This window comes from Rhinolophus sinicus, linkage group LG07 (assembly GCF_036562045.2).
Source record: "Rhinolophus sinicus isolate RSC01 linkage group LG07, ASM3656204v1, whole genome shotgun sequence".
Taxonomy (NCBI): domain Eukaryota; kingdom Metazoa; phylum Chordata; class Mammalia; order Chiroptera; family Rhinolophidae; genus Rhinolophus; species Rhinolophus sinicus.
Window position 1 is genome coordinate 98030542 of NC_133757.1, and position 23732 is coordinate 98054273.

General features: G+C 48.7%; 1 protein-coding gene across 1 annotated transcript in view; it reads left to right on the forward strand.

Annotated features, from left to right (window-relative positions):
* RP1L1 (RP1 like 1) overlaps window positions 1-23732 on the forward strand; it is a 45287-nt gene that overhangs the window by 14250 nt on the left and 7305 nt on the right. The window contains exons 2-3 of the mRNA XM_019733086.2: window positions 20221-20848; window positions 23160-23301. Of these exons, the coding sequence (XP_019588645.2) occupies window positions 20240-20848; window positions 23160-23301 (751 nt within the window). The 5' untranslated portion in view covers window positions 20221-20239. The remainder of the gene's footprint in view (window positions 1-20220; window positions 20849-23159; window positions 23302-23732) is intronic.

Genomic DNA, 23732 nt, shown 5'->3' on the forward strand with positions numbered 1-23732 from the left:
TGTCTGCTCTCTTCTTCCTGCATTGCCTTTCCCACTGATGATGGAGTTACAAAGACCAGAACTGAGGGTGAACAAAGGGCCTCAGCAGACATAACGCATGCTTGCTCCATCAGAGAACAGAGGCGAGAATGCCTGGCCCCAGCTGCCCAGCTGTAGCTCCTCCATTAATCTGTTGAGCAGCTAATGGGTTTACCTGTGTCTTTCTATCTAATGAGCCCCCTTATTTGTCCACAGTTCTGCTCCTAACAGTTCCAGCCCTCAAACAATTGAGCAGAAATTTTAATCTAATTTTGTGAGAAAAAAAGTCAAGGGAATGAATTATTGCAATTCTTCCTTTAATTTTTTTCCATGTGAAACACTCAAATTCCTGTTTAAGTCCCTAGCATCCGTGGGAAGTTCCTACTTCATCCTTCCCAAGTGCCTGTGGATAAATGGAAATGTGTTTGCATGTGTGTTGAATTTGCACAGGCAAGCTTAGCCAATATTATTATGTTCCCATATTTAATCTGTGTCGCCATACCTGAAACTAACAAAATATTACAAAGCAGGTATTTTCCAATTGTTCTTTCATGTTGTGGATTTAGGGCACATTCCCCTGGTCTATGGCTGTGCTTCCTAAACTGCTCTGGCCTCTCAGGACACCAGCTCCAGGAGTGGGTGCTATTGCCACTTGCTGTAGAGGGGACGCGGCCCTGGGGTTGCAGACAAGAGGGTGGGGCCATCCCAAGAACTGTTCCTTATCAGAAGGATACAGAGTCCTGAAAATCCCCCCACCCCCGGAGCTTGTATTTCCTTTTAGATCTCGGAGCATCTTTTGATCTTGAAACTAATCCATTTTTCCTCTCTCTCTTCCTATTTCCCCCCCTCTCTATCCCCTCCTGTCTCAACCAATTTAGGGAAAGAAGAGCCTATGGGGGAGATAAGTTCCCACAAATAACAGCTATATTAACTCTTTCCTTGCAGGAAAGCTCAGCTGAGTTGTTATTAACTAGAGCATCTAGTATGTATCACGTGGGTTGCCTCACGAAAGGGGGGTGCTCTTTCGACTACATTCTTATTGATATGTTTATTCCTCCATTTAGTGCCAAAAAGACCAAGAAGAGTCTTCTGGTCCCCACATAAGATCTCACACAGTTAAGTGTTCATTAAATTTATCATCTAATTGGATTGATTTCAGTGTATTAGATAAACACTGAAGGAGATTGCGGGCTCTACTTGGGGGCAAGAGGGTCCTGTCACTCAGCAGCTTCTGTGACAAGCCTGGAGTGTTGGGGAATGTAAAGCTGATGCTTCTGACTGAGCTTTGAATTTGGGTCCAGAAACCCGACCCAGGAGGTTCTGCGCTTTCCTTACCTGCTCCCGTGGGCCCTGAGCAGTCCTTTCCTCTCTGGGCCTCATGGCCTTGTGCACTAAATTCTCTCCCTGTCTGTCTGCCTTATAAGGTTGCTGGGGGATCAGCTGGGAGTGGGTGAAAGTGCTTTGTATACTGCAAAGAGCCTCCCCAAACAGGGCCTTTGACATGGCCTCATAGCTGGGCTGGCTGGGGAGCGGTCTGAGGGGTCTGTGCAGAGAGGAAGACCCTCACCCTGTTCACTCGCATTCGTCTGGGCATCTGGCAGCTTCCCGACGGGCATCTGCACCCAGGCGCCTCAATGCCAGTGAGGATGGGTTGGTTCCGACCTGCTGTAGGCATTAGGCCCAGCTCTGAATTACCTAATCCCAGCTAAGAGCATTTCTGATTGCTTGACCGCTGACCTCCTGCAGCTGGATTATCAGATGTGGCTTTGGGGAATAAGCTTGTTTATAATGTTAGAGACAAAGGGAGGAAACGCAGAGCAGTTAAAACAACAGTCCTTCCTGTTGCCCCAGCGCCTTTCATCCAAGGAGGTCATTATGAAGCAGACTCCTGGGGCTGGCGGGCCCCTGAGATGCCATTCGAGGGGGAAGGGGAAGAAGGAAGGCACTGACTGTTCAGGAAGGACGCAGGTTATCCCCACAACCCTGCAGGGCAGGTGTTGATGTCTTCATTTTATACAGGAGTGGTGACCAGGTTCAGACAGGATCTTTCCCAAGTCCAAGTTCAAGGCTTTACAGCTGCTAAAGGGTAGCACTGGGGCTTTGAGGAGGTCTGGCTGACTTCAAACTTGCTTCTCCTCCCTTTGCCTTGTGTTGCCATCTTCATGCTGGACAAAGCAAGCCTTCAACTGCTTTGAATGCCCTCAGAACTCCTCTTCAATGCCCAGACATGAGGTGTCCTGGAGCCTTTGTTACAGGTGCAGAAAGGAGAAGCACTGGAAGGACCCATGGCATCACTGAGTCCAAATAATTCATTTTATAGATGAGGCCAGAGAGGTAAAGTAAGTCATATATATTCACACAGCTTTCCACACCCTACCTGGCAGAAGGCAGGTCATCCACAGACAGATGCTGAATAAATCATGGAATGAGGGACAGAGCTGGACAGGAGTCCGAGCCCCCATCTCACAGTCTCGGCCCGTGTTGGCCTCTTCAGTAGGGATGGTTTTGTCCGCAGGTCAATGCTATGGCTAAGCCTGGGGGCTCTTCTTGTGCCTGCTGCCCCTAAGCATTCCACTCACTGGCCTCCAGCTGATCTGGAGTCCTGACTATTCATGCTTTTAAAGTAACTAATATTTATTTTGAAGGAGTTCCAAGCCTACTGAAAAGTTGTAAGAACAGTAAAAAGAACTCCCGCCTCTCCATCATCTCTGCAGGAACCTATCGCCCTCACCACTTGCTTCCTTGACGAACAGCTCTGTGCAGGGAGGGGAAGCGAAGAGAAGAATGGAAGAAGCAGGACACTCTTAGTGTTTAAATCAAAGGGTTTTCCCTTTCTCTGTTTCATAGTTTCTCCCAGAGTACAACATTGAAGAGCTCTGTCCCGAGAAGTCTTTTTTCCTGCAAATGCCCTGGACTTAGTAGGTATTCAGTAGGTAATTGTGGAAGGAATTGGTCTCATACAAGGATATGAGTTTTATTACATATGGTTCTTTAGGGCACGCAAGAGAGAACAGAAGGTACGTGAGGCATAGGGTTTGTAGGGATGTATCGGGATAACAACGCATGATAAGGTGAACAAGGCCCAGAGATTAACTTGGGGGGTTGCTGGATGCCCAGAAGGAGCTCCTCTGGGAGGAGGTAATGGACTCCGGAGCTACTGAGGCTCAAGGGTCACTTAGAAAGTACCTTGGGCTCCATCTCCTCCCCCACTTTTCCTAGTGAGGCCAAGTGACTTCCTTAAAGGTAGAATTAGGATGAAGACCTAGTCTTCGGACTCCCAAGCCTTTGCTTGTCCCCCCACCCCACCTCCAGTTTAATTGATCTGTGAATTCATTATTAATGATGCACGCTGATGAAGCAAAAGGGAGACAAAAAGCTCCCAAACACTCTGTACACTTCCACCCAGGCATGGCAAGAAAAATGTGACTACGAAGGCTGAACACTACCTCGGGCCTGGGTGGATGCATTCCCGAGGGAGGGGGGCCTCTAATTCCTGGTGAAGAGGGTCCCAAGAAGACTGGGGAGGCCCTACCTGTTGGTGTTCCTTGAAGAGGGGGAATCCCATTTAGGGTTGGTGGCCTCGTACAAGGTGGAAAAACCATAAGGCCTGGTGGTGGATGTGCTCTGCCCATAGGTGGGGTGGGGTCTTTGGCCTGGTGGGTTCTATATGGGGCTCCAGTAATGCTGGAGCAACCACACCTATAGATTCAATTTCTGTTGGGATGTCCCCTAACTCCTTGGATGGCCTCCTAATCCAGCAAGAGCCCAGGGACTTGGTATTCTTCTGCCAGCTGCCCTGCCACGCCTACAGCCTCCTTCAGCTCCAGCAGGCAGCACCCAAGCAATGCCAGTAACTTTGGGGTGTCCCTGGACAGTCACGGAAACCAAGTTCCCACCATGTAAAAACACCAGACCTAATCCCCAGTTTCCACACACTGGCTGTTTTGCTCTCTTTGATGTGCTCTTCCTTAATTGGTCCCGATCACAGAGGTTTAGTTCATATGTTTGTAGAAGCATCCCAGATGCCAGTGAGGGTGAGGTTGTCCTACAGGCAGCATCTTCTCCTGGAGGTCCACATGCTGAGCACCTTGCTGCCCTTGCTCATGGCCATGGTGGCTCCTCCTTCTTGGGTCCCGGGCGAGCATGTATTCTGAACTGTTTGCAGAAGAGAGGAGCAGATATACGGTTGAGTTCATGTAGAGGGTAAGTGAGTGGGGTTGTGTCACAGAGGAGCCAAAAGCACCTTCTCTCCTCAGCAGCTGCTCTGTGGCCCCATTTCATGCCCCCCTCACCTCTCTTTCTGCTCAGACACGTGTGATGTGGTCCAGCCCGACCCTTGGAGCCCTGTCTGCTCTACTTCAGGAGCCTGAGGCCATGTCAGGCCCCCAGTTGGGGAGCAGGGTGAATCTGGGAGCCTGGTCAGGCCCTCAGCCACCCTTCTTCACAGACAAAAGAGAGGGTAAGGTATTTAGAGTCATGAAGCCTGGGTTCCCCTCACAGCTTTTAATCAGTTTTCTCATCTGAAAAAAACGTGGGGAGGGTGGAGAGGGATATTAGTTCCTATGTCCCTCATGGGGTTATGTGGGAATTATATGTGATGATATGAAAATGCCTTGTAACAGTGACCCACCATGAATTCGTGTTTACTGAAGTTCATATGATTTTGTTGTAGGCCTGCACAACTTTCAGGGGTAACTTGGGTCACAGACTAGAGGTTTGGGACCCTCCTGGTGCTCTGGGTTGACACCAGATTCAAGAAGGACAAAAAAGGGTGACATTTTGCTTTTGTCCCAGGACTGTGAGCAACTCTGGGTAGGCATATGATTCCCTGGTGCCTTCCCAGTGCCTGGCACACAGTAGGGACATGGAGAGTGTTTATGGAGCTGAAATGCACTCAAGATTTCAGGGTTGTTACTGATGCCCCTGCCCAGGGTGTCCTTTGGCTGAAAGTAGATTTCACTTGGGGTGTTTGGTTTCTTAAGTACCCATCTGCCCCTCTAGATCTATTCTTAGTCCTTTGACCTAGGAGTTTGACCTCTATGGATTGCTTCCCAGTCTCCTTTGCCCTCTGGCCTCTTGTTGAGTTTGCTAATAGAAGCCACCAAGGAGATCAGGGGTGAAAGGAGAGAGAAGCTGGGGAATGTGTTTCCCCATCCCCTGTCAGGCCACAGCTTTGGTAGCGTCTATATTCCTCTGCTCAAGGCCATTGGGTGGCTGCTCTGTAGCTTCAGCTTTCACTGGTCCAGAAGTGCTATCTTCTGTCCTCGCTCCTTCAGGCACAGGGGGCGTAGCAGCTTTCCCCACTGCTATCTCCTCGGCACATCACCATCCCTCTTTGGACACAGAGTGTCATACACTCTCCCCATGTTTCTTCTCTAAACTCTCTTCAATTAGCCTGTGCCCTGTGTTTCCCATGGGAACCATGACTGACGCAAGCGGGTACTATCAGATGCCCTCGCTCTCAGAGTGACTCCTAGGGTTCAGTGGCTCTAGGCCTGAGCTTCGGGGAGGTCCAGCCGACCATAACAGATAGGTGAGGGCAGTGGCTGGGGTACCATTCATTATATACCACAGTCTCAGCCGAAGGAGGAGTGAGTAGAAACTAATGACTCTGATGGAGGGGCTGAGCAGTCTCAAAGGGTAGGTCATTTTTGGCTCCAAATAGTGTCAGATCCTCAAAGGGTCCTCAAATGCTTTTCAATCCTAACATTGAGTCCATTGACCCTGTATTAGGTCAATCTCAGACTGAGAATCATATGGCCATTCCTCCAAAGAATGTTCATCCATTTACTCATTTGGGCACTCAACAAACATTTCCTGAGCACCTACTATGTGCTGTGCACTATGCTACCCACTAGGGACCCCAAAACGGCCTAGTTCTCACTCCCAACCATCTCCTAATATAGTGGGAGAAATACGCTGTGAGCACAGTTATACAATCAGCATGAGAATGACAGAAAGAGATGAAGTGCTATAAGAGTTCAAGGGAGAAAGAGGAAATCGGATGAGATGGGGCATCACCTCCCCTGAATTTTGGGTGGAGGTAACTACATAAATATATAAATTGTATAGCCAAGAGCTGATTGTTTACCAATATGCTAAACCAAAACCTAATTTTATTGATGTCCTACTATGTGCCACATGCTTCATAACCATTATCTCAGACCTCCTGGTAAACACTACTATCCCCACTGCCCAGTAAGCTTCAGATTCCAGGTCTGTCTCTCTGCAGTCTCTTTTACATCCATACATTACAGACGAATTGCTTCCATCCATTTCCCGGAGAAGGAAAGGCTAAATAGAATGTTCCATCGCCACCCCAACGAAGGGTCATAGAGAAGAGTGCTAGTCAGTTGTAACTAAACCTAAACAGGGGAAACAGGGATTTCCTGCCATGATTGTACCTGGTGGTTGCCCCAGACTATTTTACGGCATTTGTTAGAATCAGCGTGTGATGGTTAATTTTATGTGTCAACTTGACTTTGCTAAGAGGTGCCCAGATGGCTGGTAATACAGGTAATACATTATTTCTGGTGTGTCTCTGAGGGTGTTTCTAGGAGAGATTAGCATTTGAATCAGTAAGCTGAGTACATACATTGGTGTCCCCACCAATGCAGGTGGGCTTCATCTAGTCCATTGATAGCCTGAATGGAATAAAAAGGTGGAGGAAGGGAGCATTTTCTCTCTTGTTGAGCTGAGATCTCCATCTTCTGTCCCTGGATATCAGCGTCCTGGTTCCGGGGCCTTCAGACTCCACTAGGACTTATAGCATTGGACTGAATTATATCACCAGCTCTCCTGGGCCTCCAGCCTGCAGACGGCAGATCTGAACTTCTCAGCCTCCATAATCACATGATTCAGTCCCTCATAATAAATTTCTTTCTATGTATCTATTGCTCTCTCTATCCTATTGGTTTTGTTGCTCTAGAGAACCCTGATAACACAGTGTTAGGACTGTGAAAAGCAGACCCTCCCAGCCTGCACCCCTCTGCCTCCTCCTGGGGCTAGGTCTGTCCCCATCTTTGCTCCTTTTCCTTTCCAAACAGGACCTGTCCTCTGGTGGCCCTTTGCAGGCCCCCTCCCCCACCAGCTCCCACTGTGTGAAGCATGATGACACAATGACAAAAACATTCTCAAGGAAACAAGCTGCTCTGCTCGCTCACGGAGGCCACTGTAAGTGTCCGAGAAAGCAGGGTTTGGAGGTATTCATTCTGCTTTCATGGAATGAGTCCAACTCTGCGCTGGGCTGGTTCCCCACCTTCCTGTTTTTGAATCCAGACACTTGCGGTCATAGTATTGTCCCCAGGGTGGTACAGAATCTCTAAAGGCCAGTCATCCTTGGTTTCTATTTCATCAAGAGTGGACTGTTTCTCTTCTGCCTTCAACCAGTCCTCATCAACAGATCGAGGCCCGAGCTGGGGGCAGAGAACGTGGCATTTGCCGTCCGAAGGCCCACTAAGCCTGGCCTGTCACTTATGACCGGGAGGCCAAGGGACAAACAAACACTGGAACTATGCCAGGCCTTAGACTTCTCCTTTGTTCGATGGGGTTTCCCGGCTTCTCCTCTCCTTGTAGGTTCGCCATCCTTAAGTGTGCTCCCAATCTCGAGTCCCCCCCTCCCTCATGAATAGAACCATTGTCCTCTATGATAATAGCATAGATTCATTATGCCTGTTTGGAACCATTTGAAAGATTCTATACTGTATGATTTCTTATGTACAGTTAAGGATTTTGTAGGCTTTGTGAACTTTTGCTGAGTTGTGGCTATAAATTCATTATGTATTTCGAAGAAGTGCCCCATCTCTAGTGTGTGTTTGTGTGTGTGTGTGTTTGTGTAGTTACTGTTGCTATGACAATATCTCCACCTGGATGTTACTCTCCACAGGCCCTCCATCCATCTTGCTGGTTCATTTTGGGAGATCACCACTTTTATGACATCATATCCCTGCTCAGAAGTCCACGATGGCTCCCAACTATGGAGCCTGCTTTATATAACCCCTGCATCCCCATCACTCCTGAGAGTCAGGCATCTGTTCCATCAAGCAAGGCTCCACTCCCACAGTTGCTGCAGCCCTCACCTTGCTCTGTCAATGCACATCTTCCCATCCCCCAAGGGCCCACTGGGAAGTCTCTGTCAAATTCTCTGGCTGCGACGACCAGTCTCTCCTTTTATGAACCTCTGTTGCAATTAGACTTAACATCACACAGGATGGCATGCAATTGGCATCCAGTTGTGTCTGGGTATTGCTTTAGCTCAGTGGTTTTCAACACTGGCTCAGAATCAGCTGGGGAGCTTTTAAAAGAAACTGAAAATGTTTTAAAATACTAAAATATTGTTTGGGCCTCAGGCCAAGCCAAAGGCTATGAATCTCTGAAGGCGAAGTCTGGGTGTCAGTACTTCCAACAGCTTTCCAGGAGTTACAGGCTGAGCTGTGTCCCTGTGCCCCTGCCCCCACCCCATCCTGTCACATTCATATATTGAAGTCTTAACCTCCAAGCCCTAGTGCTTCAGAATGTGACTATATTTGGACACAGGACCTTTAAAGAGGTAATTAACTTAAATGAGGTAATTAATTAAGGTGGGTCCTACTCTAATATGACTGTGTCTGGAAAGAAAAGGAGATGAGGACACAGACACACACAGAGAGGAAGACCATGGGAAGACACAGGGAAACGCAAGTCATCTGAAAGCCAAGGAGAGCGGCCTCAGAAGAAACCCCCCTGATCTTGGACATCCAGTCTCCAGAACTATGAGGAAATAATGTCTGTTATTAAAGCCATTGGTCTGTGGTATTTGTTATGGCAGCCAGAGCAGACTAATATACTAGGTGGTTCTACTGCACTTCCAAGGAACAGCCCGTCTTCCAGCCACTCTGTTCTCCCCCCACTTCCTCCTCCCGACCGGATCAGAATCTCCCTGAGGCCAGGGATGGAGCTATACCTTTGATTCCCTCTGTATATATAGCTGACTATTGACCTATCAGTAACTAAAGGCTTATTATGTCATAGGACATGGCTTTCATGCAATTCTCTCCATGATCCTTTACTCCTGATGGTCCCATCACACTCTGAGATGCTTTGGACTTTTCTTTCTTTTTTTTTTACAATGTTTTTATGCTTATCATCTTGGCCAGTTTTACGTAAACAACTTCTATCATTGTCTGTTAAAGGCCTTTCTCTGTTCCAGGGATTCCAACCTTAGCTGGCACGCTTAATATTTTCTCTTATTTTGGGCAAACACCTGACTCTTCTGACCATCTTTGTCTGGCATGCTGGCTTGGCCCATATGCCACTTCCTCCAACGACTTGTCATTCCCGGTAGGATTTTCAATCTTATTTGGTGATGCCGCTGGCCTCACCTCACTCACTTCTCTCTGGGTTGTCATTCAGTTTACTTCTCCCCTCTGTACATGCAGGAGACAACCTGACCAAGGGCTCACCCACCTCTGCCCACCTTGTATTTCTCAAGACCATCACACCCAGGACAGCTCCTCTTTTCAGAAACAGGACAGTGCTGAGAACCACTGGATTTAGAGTTTGGAAGTGAACTTAGAGGCCGTTTTACTGATGGGAAACTGAGGCCAAGGGATGGAAAGTGATTTGCCCACAGTCATAGGGGTATGCAATGGCCAGGCCCGTTTTGGAGGCTGCCTACCTGACAGTGCAGAGATCTTTCCTCTGACTCGCATTGCTACCCTGTAGATGGGGATTTCTTCTCCTGGGAAACAATGTGGGCATACACCGAAAGCAAAACCCTCCATTCTCCAGAATTTGTCTTGAAGTTTTCTCTCAATCTGTTCTTTCTTGCCCTCAAACTTTATACCACTTTTTCCACTTGAATGCTAGGGATGGCCCAGAGTGGTCATCGCTGCCATACCTCATCTCCTGCCTGCTGCTGCGGTCACCTCCAGCTCCCGTGTAGATAGCAAGGGTCACGTAAGTAAGTTCCACAGTGGGATGTGGACAGAAGTCCGATGAAAGTGTCAGGTCAACTGTCCGTGGGACTACCTCAGTAAGTGCCTCTGCCTGTTCCCCTTCCTCCTGCCTGGAATGTGGAGGGGTGGCAAAGAGAAGGGTGTAGAGCTGGAAGAAAGCAAGACAAGGCTCTGGTTCCTAGCTCTCCACTCTCCACTCACAGCTTAGGGTCAAGTGCAGAAGTAGTGGGGATGCGGAGTGAGAGAACTATTTAGAGAAGGTGAGAAATACTCCAACAGGAAAGGACTTTTGTCCAGCCAAGGCCCATGACTGAGCTCTAAAGGAGACCTCCTTCTGGACTCCCGTCACCCCACTCCCACTCAGGACAGGACCTCATCAGGTATGTTGGGAGAAATCTACTGGAGGAGGCTCTGATGTTCAGCTTTCCTGAGCCACTTGGGTGCGATGGGGTGTGGACAGGACCACACAGGAGCTCAGGGGCTGCCTGTCAAGCTGTGGTAGGTGGTCTTGGTGAACACAAAGACTGAGGAGGCAGACCATTCGTACCCGGTGGAATGAATCCCAGTCAAATTGCAGGGCCCACAGCAGCCATCTTGTGATGTTGAGGCAACTTTAAGAGGAAAATCAGTAGTAAGGCTAACAGGGTAGAAATATGGAAGGTGCCAGGAACGTTGATGGCATTGTGGAACTTCTGTACCTGCTCGAGAGTGTCTATTCTCTATCCTTCTTTTATGTAAGTCATCAACAAACTTCTCCCTGGTTTGTCATTTTGGGATGAGGTTCTCTGTTACTTGCAGCCAAAGGCAATTTCTGATACAGCAGTCATTTTGAGGTCACTCCAGTTGTTTAAAAGTTGTTTCAAAGTTGAGCTAAGATCAGCCTTAGTATCCTAGGAAAGCCCTGGCTATTCTTAACTCCCAGTTCTGTCCTCTAGGGTCACCCCAAAGAAATGTAGTCCCTTACTTCTCTCCAGCATCTCCCCAGTTCCTTCCCATTTGACTTTTTCATCTTAACATCTTTATTCCATCTGTTTTACCTGCAATTGTATGTGTGTTGGACAACAGGCCCTCTTAGTTGCTCTCTCAGCGGCTCAAGGCCATGGGCAGCCTGAGGGTGGGCATCTTGTCTGTGCACTTCACAGATCCTCCCAGCTACCTCCAGTCCATGGCAATTGTTGGATTTCCACTTTCCTTGGCTGTTTATACTCGTATGTTCCCTCCAGGCACGAGCCTATGGTCAGACAAGAGATCGTTCTGCCCTTGGGCTCGCCTGCCCTCCATTTTATTGTTTTACTCTTTGCTGACTGTACTCCTCACCCGGTTCTCACCACGGCATGGTCTCCCAAGCATCGTTTATTCAGCATCAGGGACAGAACCAGAAGCACTTACTGCCTACAAGGAACTCAGACATCCCACTTTGCATTTTAAGCCCTGTAAACCCAGGCCGTCTTATTAGCCTACTTCCCTTGTTGATAAGCTATCTGGAGACTATTAGCAAGTGTGTGTGTGTGTGTGTGTGTGTGTGTGTGTGTGTGCGTGCGCGGGGGGGTATAGGGAGGCAGGCAGGAAGATACTCTAATGCTCTTTTTGGTTTTTTTTTTTTACACAGATTCCAAAGGTTTTACTTTCTGTGTCAATCTTAGGGTTCTTCCAGTCCTGTCTCTTTTCCTAAGTCATCATGGATGTGTCCTTCCTTTATCAGCAGAAAGAAAGCGAACCATCTTTAGGAAAACTTTTCCCAGCAGCTACAGGTTGAACGAGAGAGTCTGCATTCACCGACATGATCTCTTTTCTTCTTTCTAAGTCACACCACAGCATGTATTGGTCAGCCCGGAGCTCTATGGTGTTTTTCTCTTTTTTGTTCCTCCTCCTCTCAGTTTCCTCATCTCCCATGACTACATCAAGGGTTCTTTTTGTTGTTGTTGAGAGCATTTAAATTCTACTCTCCTATCAAATTTCTAGTATACAATACAGTGTTATTGACTATACTCGCTATGTTTTACATTAGATCCTCAGACCCAGATCAAACGTTCTTAACCTGGGCTTCATGTATCCCTGAGAGGCTTCTATGGGTGGGCTTCAGAGGCCTATGAAATTCTGTGCAATATTTTGTGCATATGGGATTGTGCTCATTTTTCTGGATGGGGGCATACTTCATGGTTTTCAGACCACAATTTTGAAAGGGAAGGGTATTACCTGGAAAATTTAAAAAATGAATGCCTTTGATATTTTCTTAAGAGGTAGGTCTTCCAGATTCAAGGTAATCATTTATAGCACAGAATGATGTGCTGTCTTTTCCTACAATCTCCTCGTGTAACCTCCATTACATGAGGCCCTTTTGTTTAGCACCTGCATCTTATGATGAAAGTAGCTCAGAGAAGTCAAGTAGCTTGCTCACAGCCATCAGCAAGTTACTGGCAGAACCAAGGGGACTCCTGAGCCTGGGGCCCTCCAGAAGCAGCAGGGACACTCATATGCCAAAGGGTGAGGACCCAGGTGCAGAAGTTCTGTCTGCTTTCCTGTATTATAAATTCCATGAAGCATGAGCCCGTCTCTCTGCGTATCACCAAATGTCCGGCACATACTAGGGCTCAATGTTGGTGGCTAGATTGCTTTGTACCTACTAATAAACAGTCCTACTGCTATTAGACATCTTTTCTTTCACTCTGTTTATTCTGTTCCTGAATCCACCCCTCAGACCCTTGAGCCCAGGGAGTGCCTGTTCTGCTGTGTGGAGCCAGGGAGGTGTTTCCCTGACCCCTCACCACCTCAGCACCAGGTTTCAGAAGTCGTCATCATCCACCAAAGGGCCTTTCTTAAAGGACGATTCATCTCACCCCCTCCCTTTTAATTTTTCCATTATTTTATTTGACACTTTATTATGGTAAAAGATACATAACATAAAATTGACCATTTCAACAATTTTAAGTATACAGTTCAGTGGATTAAGTACATTCATGATGTTGTGCCAACCCTCCATCCACAGAACTTTTTTATCTTTCAGAACAAACTGAAACTGTGTTCCTATTTAAACACTAACTCCTCAGGTCCCCGTCCCCCAGCCCCTGGCAACACCCATTGTAATGTATGTGTCTATGACTTTGATTACTCGAGGTACTTCATATAAATGGAATCCTACAGTATTTGTCCCTTTGTGTCTGGCTTCTTTCACTTAGCATGATGTCCTCAAGGTTCATTCATATTGTAGCAGGTTTCAGGATTCCCTTCCTTTCTAAGGTTGAATAATATTAATCTGTATGGGCATACTACAGTTGTTTATCCATTCATAAGTCAAGGGACACTTGGGTTGCTTCCACCTTTTTTTTTTAAATTTTTATTGGGGAACAGTGTGTTTTTCTGGGAAACAGTGTGTTTTTCCAGGACCCATCAGTTGTTGTCCTTCAGTCTAGTTGTGGAGGGCGTAGCTCAGTTCCAAGTCCAGTCGCCATTTTCAATCTTAGTTGGAGGGGGCGCAGTCCATCATCCCATGTGGGAATTGAACCGACAGCTTTGTTGTTAAGAGCTTGCGCTCTAACCAACTGAGCCATCCAGCTGCCCCCCACCTTTTGACTATTGTGAATACTGGTGCTTTGAACAAGGGTGTTCAAACACCTGTTCAAGTCCCTGCTTTCAATTCTTTTGGATATCTACCCAGAAGTGAAATTTCTGGGTCATATGGTAAACCTATATCTAATTTTTTGAGGCACTCCACACTGTTTTCCACAGCAGCTGCACTAGGTAATATTCCCACCAGCAAAATCTCCACATCCTTGTCAATAGTTGTTGCTTTGTGTTTTTACTTTTTAATAATAGCTATCCTAAGAGGTGTGAAGTGATACCTCATTTTTCCTGTGAGTCACATTTGCCCATCTGACCATCATGACACGACTATCAGGTTATATAGCACACTGGCTCCCTGATGCTGTCATAACCTAAAAGTTAACCGAAATCAAACCTGAGTAAGTACTGTGGCTTTATCATGGATATATGTACAACCTATGTTCTGCTGTTTGTCATATTCACTGACTTTAATACACACAGGTTTCTTTCCCTCCAATGTTTTAATATCTCTGAGATCAGGATGCATCTTGAAGTTAATAGCATGTCTTTCTCTTAGTTTGTCACCACCTTTTTCTTTCTTTCTTCTCAGCTCATAAAATAACAGTGCACCTTGGCAAACTGGAGTCACTGAAAGGTGGCGTTGAAAACGGCCTAGACCCCATACAGCCTGTGTAGACCCTACGAAGGGCTTAGCAGCCTGCGGAATAACAGCGGTTCTTGTGTTCTCTGCAGGCTGTGTGCTGTAAACACTTTTCTCTGAGACCTGTGCTACTCACATCATCGTCACTTTGTCAGCCCTTCACGTGTAATATCAATCAACCCTTCAAGGTTTCGGCCACAGCACTCTCCCCACCCACCCCTTCCTGCTCACTACCTCATAGGTTTAGCTTTGGTGTCATTGTCACTTGTAGTTTTTCTTCCACAAAGCCCAGCCTCCATCCTGCCTGCAGACTTCTCCTACCCTATTTATTCTCTTCCTGAATCCATCACTCTTGCTGCCTGCTCCTGCCTCCAGCCCCTCACCCTGGCCTAGTTCACTTCCAGGACTGATGACAAAACTGTTTCCTCCCCTGCAGGCCCACCCTGCCCAATTCCTCCGCCGGGGCTGTCACCTTTTGGAGCATTTCCTGTGACTTCTATTTTTTTCTCCTTTTGCCCCTTAATCTGTTTTTCTCTGCTTCCCTCCCCCACCCACACACAGCTGGAATGCCTCCTCTGTTTTCTTGGCCTACTTCCTCTTGAAATCCCCTGGCACCCATCCCCCATCCTTTGCTGTCTGCCCTAAACAAATCCCACAATTCGTCTGACTGGTTGGTGCTATGAGATCTAGGGTTTGCTGGGACCCATTCAGCACTAGTGATTTGCCCCCCAATCTCTATGCTCCTCCAAGACTCCCTACCACAGCTTGACAGTCAGCCCCTGAGCTCCTGTGTGGTCCTGTCCACACCCCATGGCACACAGCTGACTGAGGAAAGGTGAACATCAGAGCCTCCTCCAATCTGCTCTGCCCACCATACCTTGATGAAGCTCCATCCTGAGTGGGAGTGGGGTAAGAGAAGTCCAAAAGGAGGTCTCCTTCAAACTTAGTCATGGGCCTTGGCTGGACAAAATCCTCTGCTATGGGAGTGTCTCTCACCTTATCTAGATTTCCCCCAAGACCAGTAATCCCCCACTGGACTCCAATCTGGGATTGGAGTGTGGAGAGCGGGGAACCAGACCCATCTTGCTGCCCTCCAGCTCTTCACTCTTCTTTGCCCCTTCTCCTCAACGATCCCTTGCACCCAGAAAGGTCAGGCTCCTTCCTTCCTTCATAGCCTTCTCTTGCTGTCCTCGTCCCCCCACCCCCACCCCCTGAGTGTTTATGGGGGAAGGCTGTCTTCCCTCTACTGTGAGGACAGTTTGCGATCACATGGCCTGTCTGGTTCATGATACTGCAAAGGGGAGCTAGGTGGACTTAGGGAGCCCTCTGTGTGGGACTTGTCTGCCAACCAACCCACTTGCTAGCTGCAACCCACTATCCGCTTCTTTGCCAACCAACCATCCCTTGCTAACTGCAATCTGCGCTTGCTAGCTTAGCCACGGCAGTTATATCAGTGGCTAATGGCTAACTGGTTACAGTAGATGGCCAACTAGTCACAGCTGATGGCTGTGTACTGCCTGAGCCAGCACCTTTCCATGGGAGGCCGAGAGCCTTGAAACTGCTCTCTGGACTCTGTCCCCACAGCCTCACTGCCAGTAGGGCCAGTGCCAGAAAGAGTCCACCTGGTCCTAGGAAACTGCCCAGGCCCCACAGTGAAGGCAGCGGAAAAGGTGACAAACTGTCCCAGTGAGCTGGTGACCAAAGATGTTGGGGAGGATTGGGTCCCTGAATTAGGACTTTCAGTGTTAAGATTGGGGCAGTCCCGGGTACACTGGGACGAGTGGCCTGCCATGAAACCTGTTTCTTATTTCTCCTCTGTTTTGCCTCCCTCTGTTACTGGTCTCCTCTTCTTTATTTACTTCTTCTTGGGTCTAATGTAGGAACACCTGAGTTTGCTTGCCAGGTGTTGGCCTCGCAGACTTCAGTGGAGAAGGGCTTTTGGTGCTGCTGTTGAGGTAACTGGGGCCAGAGCTGATCTTACTGTGTTCAAGGATGGCAAATGTCTGGCACCTGTATGGCCCTTCTCTGCCCTGACGCTATGACAGCATTTCTAGCTGATCACAGCCTGGGCACTTTTTTCTCCCATTCCCCCAACCAACCACAGCCTGTCACATTTGACACCAAGGCTATGTCTAGTTGCCATGCCTGTCCTAACTTCGTCCTTCTCTGGCTAATCCCTAAATTGTCTTTTCGGTCTCTTCTCAGAAGGCTCCATGTCACCTCCTCCAGGAAGTCTTCCCTTACTTGCCGTTCTTCTTCTTTCAGTCATGTCCTCTGTATAATCTATACTATATCTATCTCTATCTCTGTCTTTATCTATATATCTATCTCAGAACATTTCTTATGCTACAGTTAGTAATGTACCTACTTGTCACACTAGAATGTGACTTTTTTGAGGATGGGTGCTATATCTCAGTAATTTTTATATTTCCAGGACCCAGCATAGAGCCTGGTATGCAATAGCTGCTCAGAAACTTTTGTTGGGTATACAAATGAGTGAATGAATGAGTGATTGAATGAATGAACAACCTGGTTGGACTAGGCTGTTTTGAAGGTGAAAGAATCAAAAGTGCATTAAAGCCTCTTTGAAAAAGAAAATCGATGGGCCGGCCTGGTGGCCCAGGTGGTTGGAGTGCCCTGCTCCTAACACCAAAGGCCGCCGGTTCAATTCCCACATGGGCCACTGAGTTGTACTCTCTACGGCTAAGATTGTGAACAACAGCTCTCCCTGGAGCTGGGCTGCGGTGAGCAGCTGGAGGTTGGCGTGGGCTGCCACGGGCTGCTGTGTGCCATCTTGAGCGGCCGGTGGCCAGTGTGAGCGCCGATCGATGACTGGAGACCAACTGCCTCAGCTGGGGGGTCGGGCAAGGCTCATCATACCAGCATGGGGCAGGGAGCTGTGTCCTACACAACTAGACTGAGAAACAACGGCTTGAACCTGAGTGTGTGTGTGTGGGTGTGTGTGTGTGTGGGGGGAGGCAGAAGAAAGGGGGAAAAAAAAGAAAATCAATTTGCTTCTCCCTCCCGATGCTGCAAGAGGAGGTCATAGTTCTCAGTGACTTGTCTTGGGGATGAAGGTGAACCTGTCTATTTCTATTGATGAGGCTGGAGAGCAATCAGTCATCTCATCTGCAAGCAGTCGTCTCATCTTCCTGCAAGGATCGGGGTGATGTTTGTAGTTTTATATGCCCTCACCCTTCACAGTCCATGGGTCCAGGCTACCCTGGCTCCCTCAGCTCATTCTCTTGGGTCCTAAATTTTTTCAAACTTGTCTGTGTACATGTATGTGTGTGAGTGTGTGTGTCCCCCATATATGTGTGCATGTCTGTGTGTGTGCGTGCGTGTGTGTAAGCCACCTGAAGTTAATGCAGAATTTTGTCAGTTATATGAGTGCAAGCAGGGGGATAATTTCCCTCAGCCTCTCTCCGGGCTGTGTACTTGGTCTCATGTTGGGAGGGACTTTTCATGCTGGACCCCGGCTGCTATCAGCCCGATTTTTGGTACTTAGGATACCATGGGTCACATTCTCTTTTTATTTTGAAAATCCAGTCAGAGACTGGGAATTCCATTTCAGAAAGATGTTCTTTCCTAGGAGAATGCCAGAAGAAGGGGGCAGTCGTCCACTTGAGTGTATGTTGCGATATGCTTTTGCCTGGGTCCTGAAAGAGTCACCGAGTGGTCTTTACTTGGCTCCGGGCCAGGTGCCTGCTTTCCCCTTGAGCGCTCTCCCTTGCCCTACAAAGCTTCTGTCCGGGAGGGCTCTAGACAGGCCCTCTCTGCCCAGAAATGGGCTGCAGGGAGCAGAAGCCCTTCAAGGCAGTGGGGGTCCTGGGGGACATGGCAATGCTGCGAGACATGATAATACTGGGGGGGGCACAATGACACTAGAGGACCTGGTAACATTGGTGGTGATGCCGGGGGACGTGGTGACTATGGGGACATGGTGATGATGGGGGGCAGAGTGCTTCTGGGGGACACGGTGGCACTGAAGGACATGGTGAGATTGCGAACACAGTGATGCTGGGGCTGTGGTGACATTGGGGGACACAGTGACATTGGAGGACAGGTAACACTGGGGACACGGTGACCCTTCTTTCACCTCTCAGTCCCTCGGTGAGGACCAGGAAGAACGTTCATTGTCACACGTGAAAATGAAAATCAAATGGGAAGAAAAGTCAGTGCTTCAGGAAGGCAGGGAAAGCAGCAGAGTAACGGTGATCACAGCTGCATGGCTGCTCCTGGGAGGTCTGCGAAAGCAGCTTAACGGGCTTAGTGGGGAGGGAGGGGAGTGAAGAAGCTAATTATAAAGTTTGTGCCAGAGATGAGAGGATTATGAGGCCTCTGTGCACCAGGACTTTGAAAATGAGAGAAGAGTCTTCCCCCTAAGATGAGTGGGGTAAATAGGGAGCAGCGGTAAGGACGGGAGAGGCTGGCACTGGAGGAACCGGAGCAGGGAGCGTGCTGCAGGAGGGAGGCCGTGGTTCCCTGCAGGGCGCGCATTAATGAGGGTCCCGCCATGGTCTGAACCACGGGCAAGTGGGGACCACTCCTCACCCGATCATAATGGCCCAAGTGTCAGTTTGTTGACAGGCCTGGGCTCTAGTATGGGGCTCTGGGAAATGTCGGCCTGCTGAATCAGTCTGGATTTCCTGGACCCCGGCTGTGCCAAGCATGGGGTTGGGTGCCCTGAGGTTCTGCTGCCCAGGCCTGGGCGTAGCTGGTGAAGAAAAACACAGTCCTGGCATGTGGGAAATAGCAGAGGAGTCATGTTGAAAATGGGGATTGCCTCAGACTGGGGGGCTGCGGAAAACTCCATAAAGGAGGGAAGCCAAGGCGGAGAGCAGAAGGATGGGGGTTGCCAGGCAGGGGGAGCCCCGAGTCAGGCGGCCTGATTGGAGTGAAGAATTCCTGCAGTAAAGAACAGGAGCTGAGGCTTAGGGGAAGGATAAGGACAAGGGGAGAGGCCTGGCACTGTGGGATAAGGGGCCTGGGCTTTTTCTGCAGATACTGTGAACCACTGGAAGGGCTTGGGACATAGGTAGCATCCAGGTGAAAACGGGGTTTCAGGACAATTTGGCTGGCAGGTGCACAGAAGAGCATCCGGTGGTGACAGGAAGAGTCAGCGGCAGACTTCTGCAAGAGTCCGGGTGAGGCCATGGGCTCCACTGCGGTGGGGATAGAAACACACAGTGGGATGGATGGCCTTACCCAACCACAGCTGGCCTGAGCCCCCACTCTTCCATGGCAGTGGCAGCGGGCTGGGGGACTCACCCATAGGGTTCATCACGCATCCTGCAAAGACTTTGGAGGGATGTGAGGGGGGGCATTCTTTTCATCTGAAAGCGAACATCACCATACAATGGGGAAAACACATGGCATCAAATGGTGGCATCCTCTTTGGGTTGCCAGCCGTCCCTAAGGGGTTTGGGATGGAAGAATCAACTCCAGTCCTCTCACCTGGCAGCTGGAGGATGACAGTCCCGAGACCTGGGCATCCCCAGGGCCGCACATGAGACTTTGCACTGAGATAGCGGGTAAGGTGCCCAGGCCTCCTGACCGTTGGCTCCGTGTTCTTGCATCTGCTCTACATGGTCTTCCCTTTATTTACCCACTTCTTTAGGAGACAAACCCTAAGGTATTTAAAGGAGGTTAGGGTGGTAGAAAATGTTAAGAAATACAGCAAGAGGAAGGAAAGGAATCAAGATGTACCGGTGCTTGCTCTGTGCCACGTGCTCTCTAAACGTAAACGCATTTACTCGTGATAACCACTCTGCAGCGTGAGCACGGCTGCATTTTACAGGTGGGGTCCACCAAACACAGAGCACATCATTCACTTCCTGGGTCACACAGGGAGTAAGTGGGGAACGGGATGGGATTTGAATTCAGATCTGTCCGATGCTAAACCTTTAGCCTTCCTGCTCTTCCATCAAAATGGATTCACCTGCCTCTACTGAGCAGAGTGGAGCAAATTTGGGGTGGGCAGGAAGCACCTCTATAACGAAGGAGAGAAAGGAAATGCACACTCTCTCGGCTACTCTCTGACTCTCTTCCTTTGACCCGTTTCAGCTGCCTGGGCTTCCATGCCATGAACAGCACCCTGGGGGATGCCCAGGCCCCAAGCTATCGCAAGTGCCTCCTGCCTTCCATGGCCCGGACCCCCTCTGTCACCCAGGTCACGCCAGCCAAGAAGATAACTTTCCTCAAGCGAGGGGATCCCCGGTTTTCTGGGGTTCGCCTGGCTGTCCACCAGCGCACCTTCAAGAGCTTCGGCACGCTGATGGACGAGCTTTCCCAGCGTGTGCCTCTCTCCTTTGGGGTGCGCTCTGTCACCACACCCCGGGGCCTGCATGACCTCAGTGCCCTGGAGCAGCTGGAAGATGGTGGTTGCTACCTCTGCTCCGATAAGAAGCCACCCAAGACCTCCAGTGGGCCAGGCCGGCCACAGGGGAGCAGCACCGCCGCTCAGCAGTCACAGGATGTGGAAGACCAGTGTGAGGCACCAGGGACACCCTCTTGCCAGAGGGGTCCCAAAGCCCCAAGGAGGATAATGCTGGTTAAGAATGGGGACCCTCGATTCCAGCAGACAGTGCTTCTCAGTCATAGAAATACAAGGAGCCTGACGGCCTTTCTCAGCAAAGCCTCAGACCTTCTGCTCTTTCCTGTGAAGCAGGTGTACACAACCAGTGGGGAAAAGGTAGGCTGTCAGAGTGGGCTATTTCTTTTAAAAAGTTCTCTGGGTCTCAGATCACAATACTTGGATGGAAGAGGAAGGTCATCCTTAAAAAGAGGCACTGATTGTCTTGCTGCTAATTAAAGGTGGATAGAGTAGACGCATTCATTCCGTCAGCTCATCAAACAAGCACTTGTCATTCCTATGTGTAGTTAGCATTTATTGAGCATTCAGTGCCAGACACTATGCTTTGCACGCTTCCGTTATTTTCTTATCCAATCCTCCTGTTATCCAGTCTCACCTATTGCAGTGAGAGTTCAGTGCAGGAAAGAGATACTGCTTGAAGTACCTTAAGCAGAAAGCAGTATAATACAGGGCACCAGGGGGCTTCCATATCTTTGGACAGCTGGAGGGACAAGCTCTAAGCTGGGTCTATAGGAACGGCTCCCAGCATTCTGCAGGAAGCTACTACCTCTGCTTGAAGCAACTGTGATTACTGAGTTCCAGAGGAATGCTTGGTAGTGGCCTCCAAGCAGATAAAGCTGGGCTCAGGAAACAGTCACATCTGCATCTTGACACCAAGACACACTGGGGTGCTGGGTCCCGCCACGGTGGCTTTAGCTGCCATCGCCTCCTGAAAAATGTGTTTGGAGCTTTCTAAGCTCTGCAGTACTGGACAGCACACCAGGAAGAGAATAGACTAGAGATTGACTAATCTAGGACATAGCACCCACCACACAAACTCATGAGGCAGTTTATATTATTATACCATTTGTAGAGATAAGGAAATTGAGGCAGAGAATTGGATGGCTGGCAAATGATAGGGCTAGCCTTAACGATTCCAGAGTCCTGAGGTAAGAATGCTTCTAAATTATGGTGCATTTGCTATGTACTGACATGTGCTACATGCACATTTTACAGACAAATAAGACTAAGTCCATACCTTCAGTTTGGCTATACGTAGTTAAGTGGATGTGGTGAGAGGAAGAGAGCAGGTACAAAATAAATTAATTGGAGAAAAAAAAATAGCATATTTTCACATAGACTTACTACAGGGTTATTAGAGTTTCTGTAAACAAAGTGACCTCGTTGCTCCCCATGACAGGCTGTGTCATGGTTATCAATTTGCAGGTCCTCTACTGGGTGGACACTCTCGATAATGCTCTTTTGTCCCCATAGATCCTAGATCTCTACCTCTTTCTAAAATGGGAGTGTCATTTAGGCCTCAATTCTAGTTTCTTCCTTGGAAACGTCTGATTTCCTAGAAGCATGGCTATATGTATAAATCGATAGACTTAGGTCATGTTTGTATTTCTGTGATGGACTGGAGACCTTAATCAAAACAGGAATGTACCTAGTAGTTTGAAACAAGCTCCGAATTAACTGAGCTGAAAGATTTGCTGTACAGCAATCTTAATGTCATTTTGGGAGGAGAAGATGTAGAGTTCTCCCTTTTCTTCATTTCCTTATTAATAAACACACCCTTCTAATTTGAGAAAATGAAAGAGAACAGATACAGCCCTTACAAGATGGAACTAAATCCCCCCACACTGCTAATTATAATGTAATGTTATAAGTAGTGGAAAGGCTCAAATATGCAGAGGCCTCAGGGCCAGGTGAGATTTTTTCGGAAAGCAGGGCCCTGTTTCCAGGAATGCAATCCAGGACTGATTTGCCCGCTCAGCTCGCAGCTCCGGACATCCTGCTGGTGGGTGTGTGGGTAGGTGGGGAGAGGATGACACCAGCATCTGGGCAGGAGACTAGAGAATCTTCAGAACAGCCTGGGAAGGAAGGGCTACCTGTGGAAAGAACAGTGCCTTACCTTTCTCCGCTCCACGTGGGGCAGAAGCAGAAGCGATGGGCTCGGATTACACTGGAAACCACAGATCAAACCTAAGAGAGGAGTCTGCTTGGGTGAGATAGCGAATCAGGTCTCCACATGGAAGCTGGAAGGCTTTCTGCTTTGGTTCCTTTAAAAAATGCCTGTTCTGGAGGGTGCAAGTGTGGGCAGGGGAGCAGTGTGGGCAAAGACCTTGTGAAGTCTTTTCCACCTGAAGCATTCAGAATAACCTCTAAACCACAGGCCTCACACCAGGTGGTGGGAGGGTGCAGGTAGAGAGGAAGATCATGGTTGTAGGTCCTCAGCCCCCAGCTGGTTACAATGGTATTTCGACAAGTGGATAGGATGCTTCCCTTGGATCAGAAATCTGAGGTGAGATGTGCAAACATCAGGAAAGGGCCAGAGTGAGTGGAGTCTTCCTCTCACTGTGTCTCCCCAAGCAGAAGGGGGGGTCCTGCGGACCAGGCCTCCTGACTCAACACTCTCCTTCTTCAGGTGGACTCTCTGAAGGCTTTACTGCGCGGCCCCTCGGTGCTGGTGTGTGCTGGTCACGAGTCCTTCAGACCTCCGGCAATGGAAGGTGCCAGAAAAAATGGGACTGAAACATCATCAGGGCAGACTTCAAGGAACAAAAATGGTGAGTTGGTTTTGGAGTTTCCCCCAAGTTATTTGCACTGGATAGTGGTTCAGGAGGGCTCGGCAGATATCTTTTCTAGATAATTTAGGAAACCTGCCTTTGGCCCCAATTCTTGGGCAGCCCACTTGTTTTGGGTCTCTCTTGCCTCTTCCTCCTTCTTATCACCATCAACCTTAACTGGATTGAACATTTGACTCGGGTCTGAGAGAGGGGAGTCTGGTATTTACAGAGAAAAGGGATGAGGAGATCTTCAACTCTAAGTTCTTAGGATCTGAAATAAGCGTTATCAAGCACGATGAGATTATGGAGGCAACGGACCATGGGAAGGGGGCACTGGCATCTTTCAAGAGTCGTGACTCTCTTAGGCAATGGTGGGGGCCAAATGGACTAAAACTCATAACAACCATCATCCATCCAATCCATTAATCTAT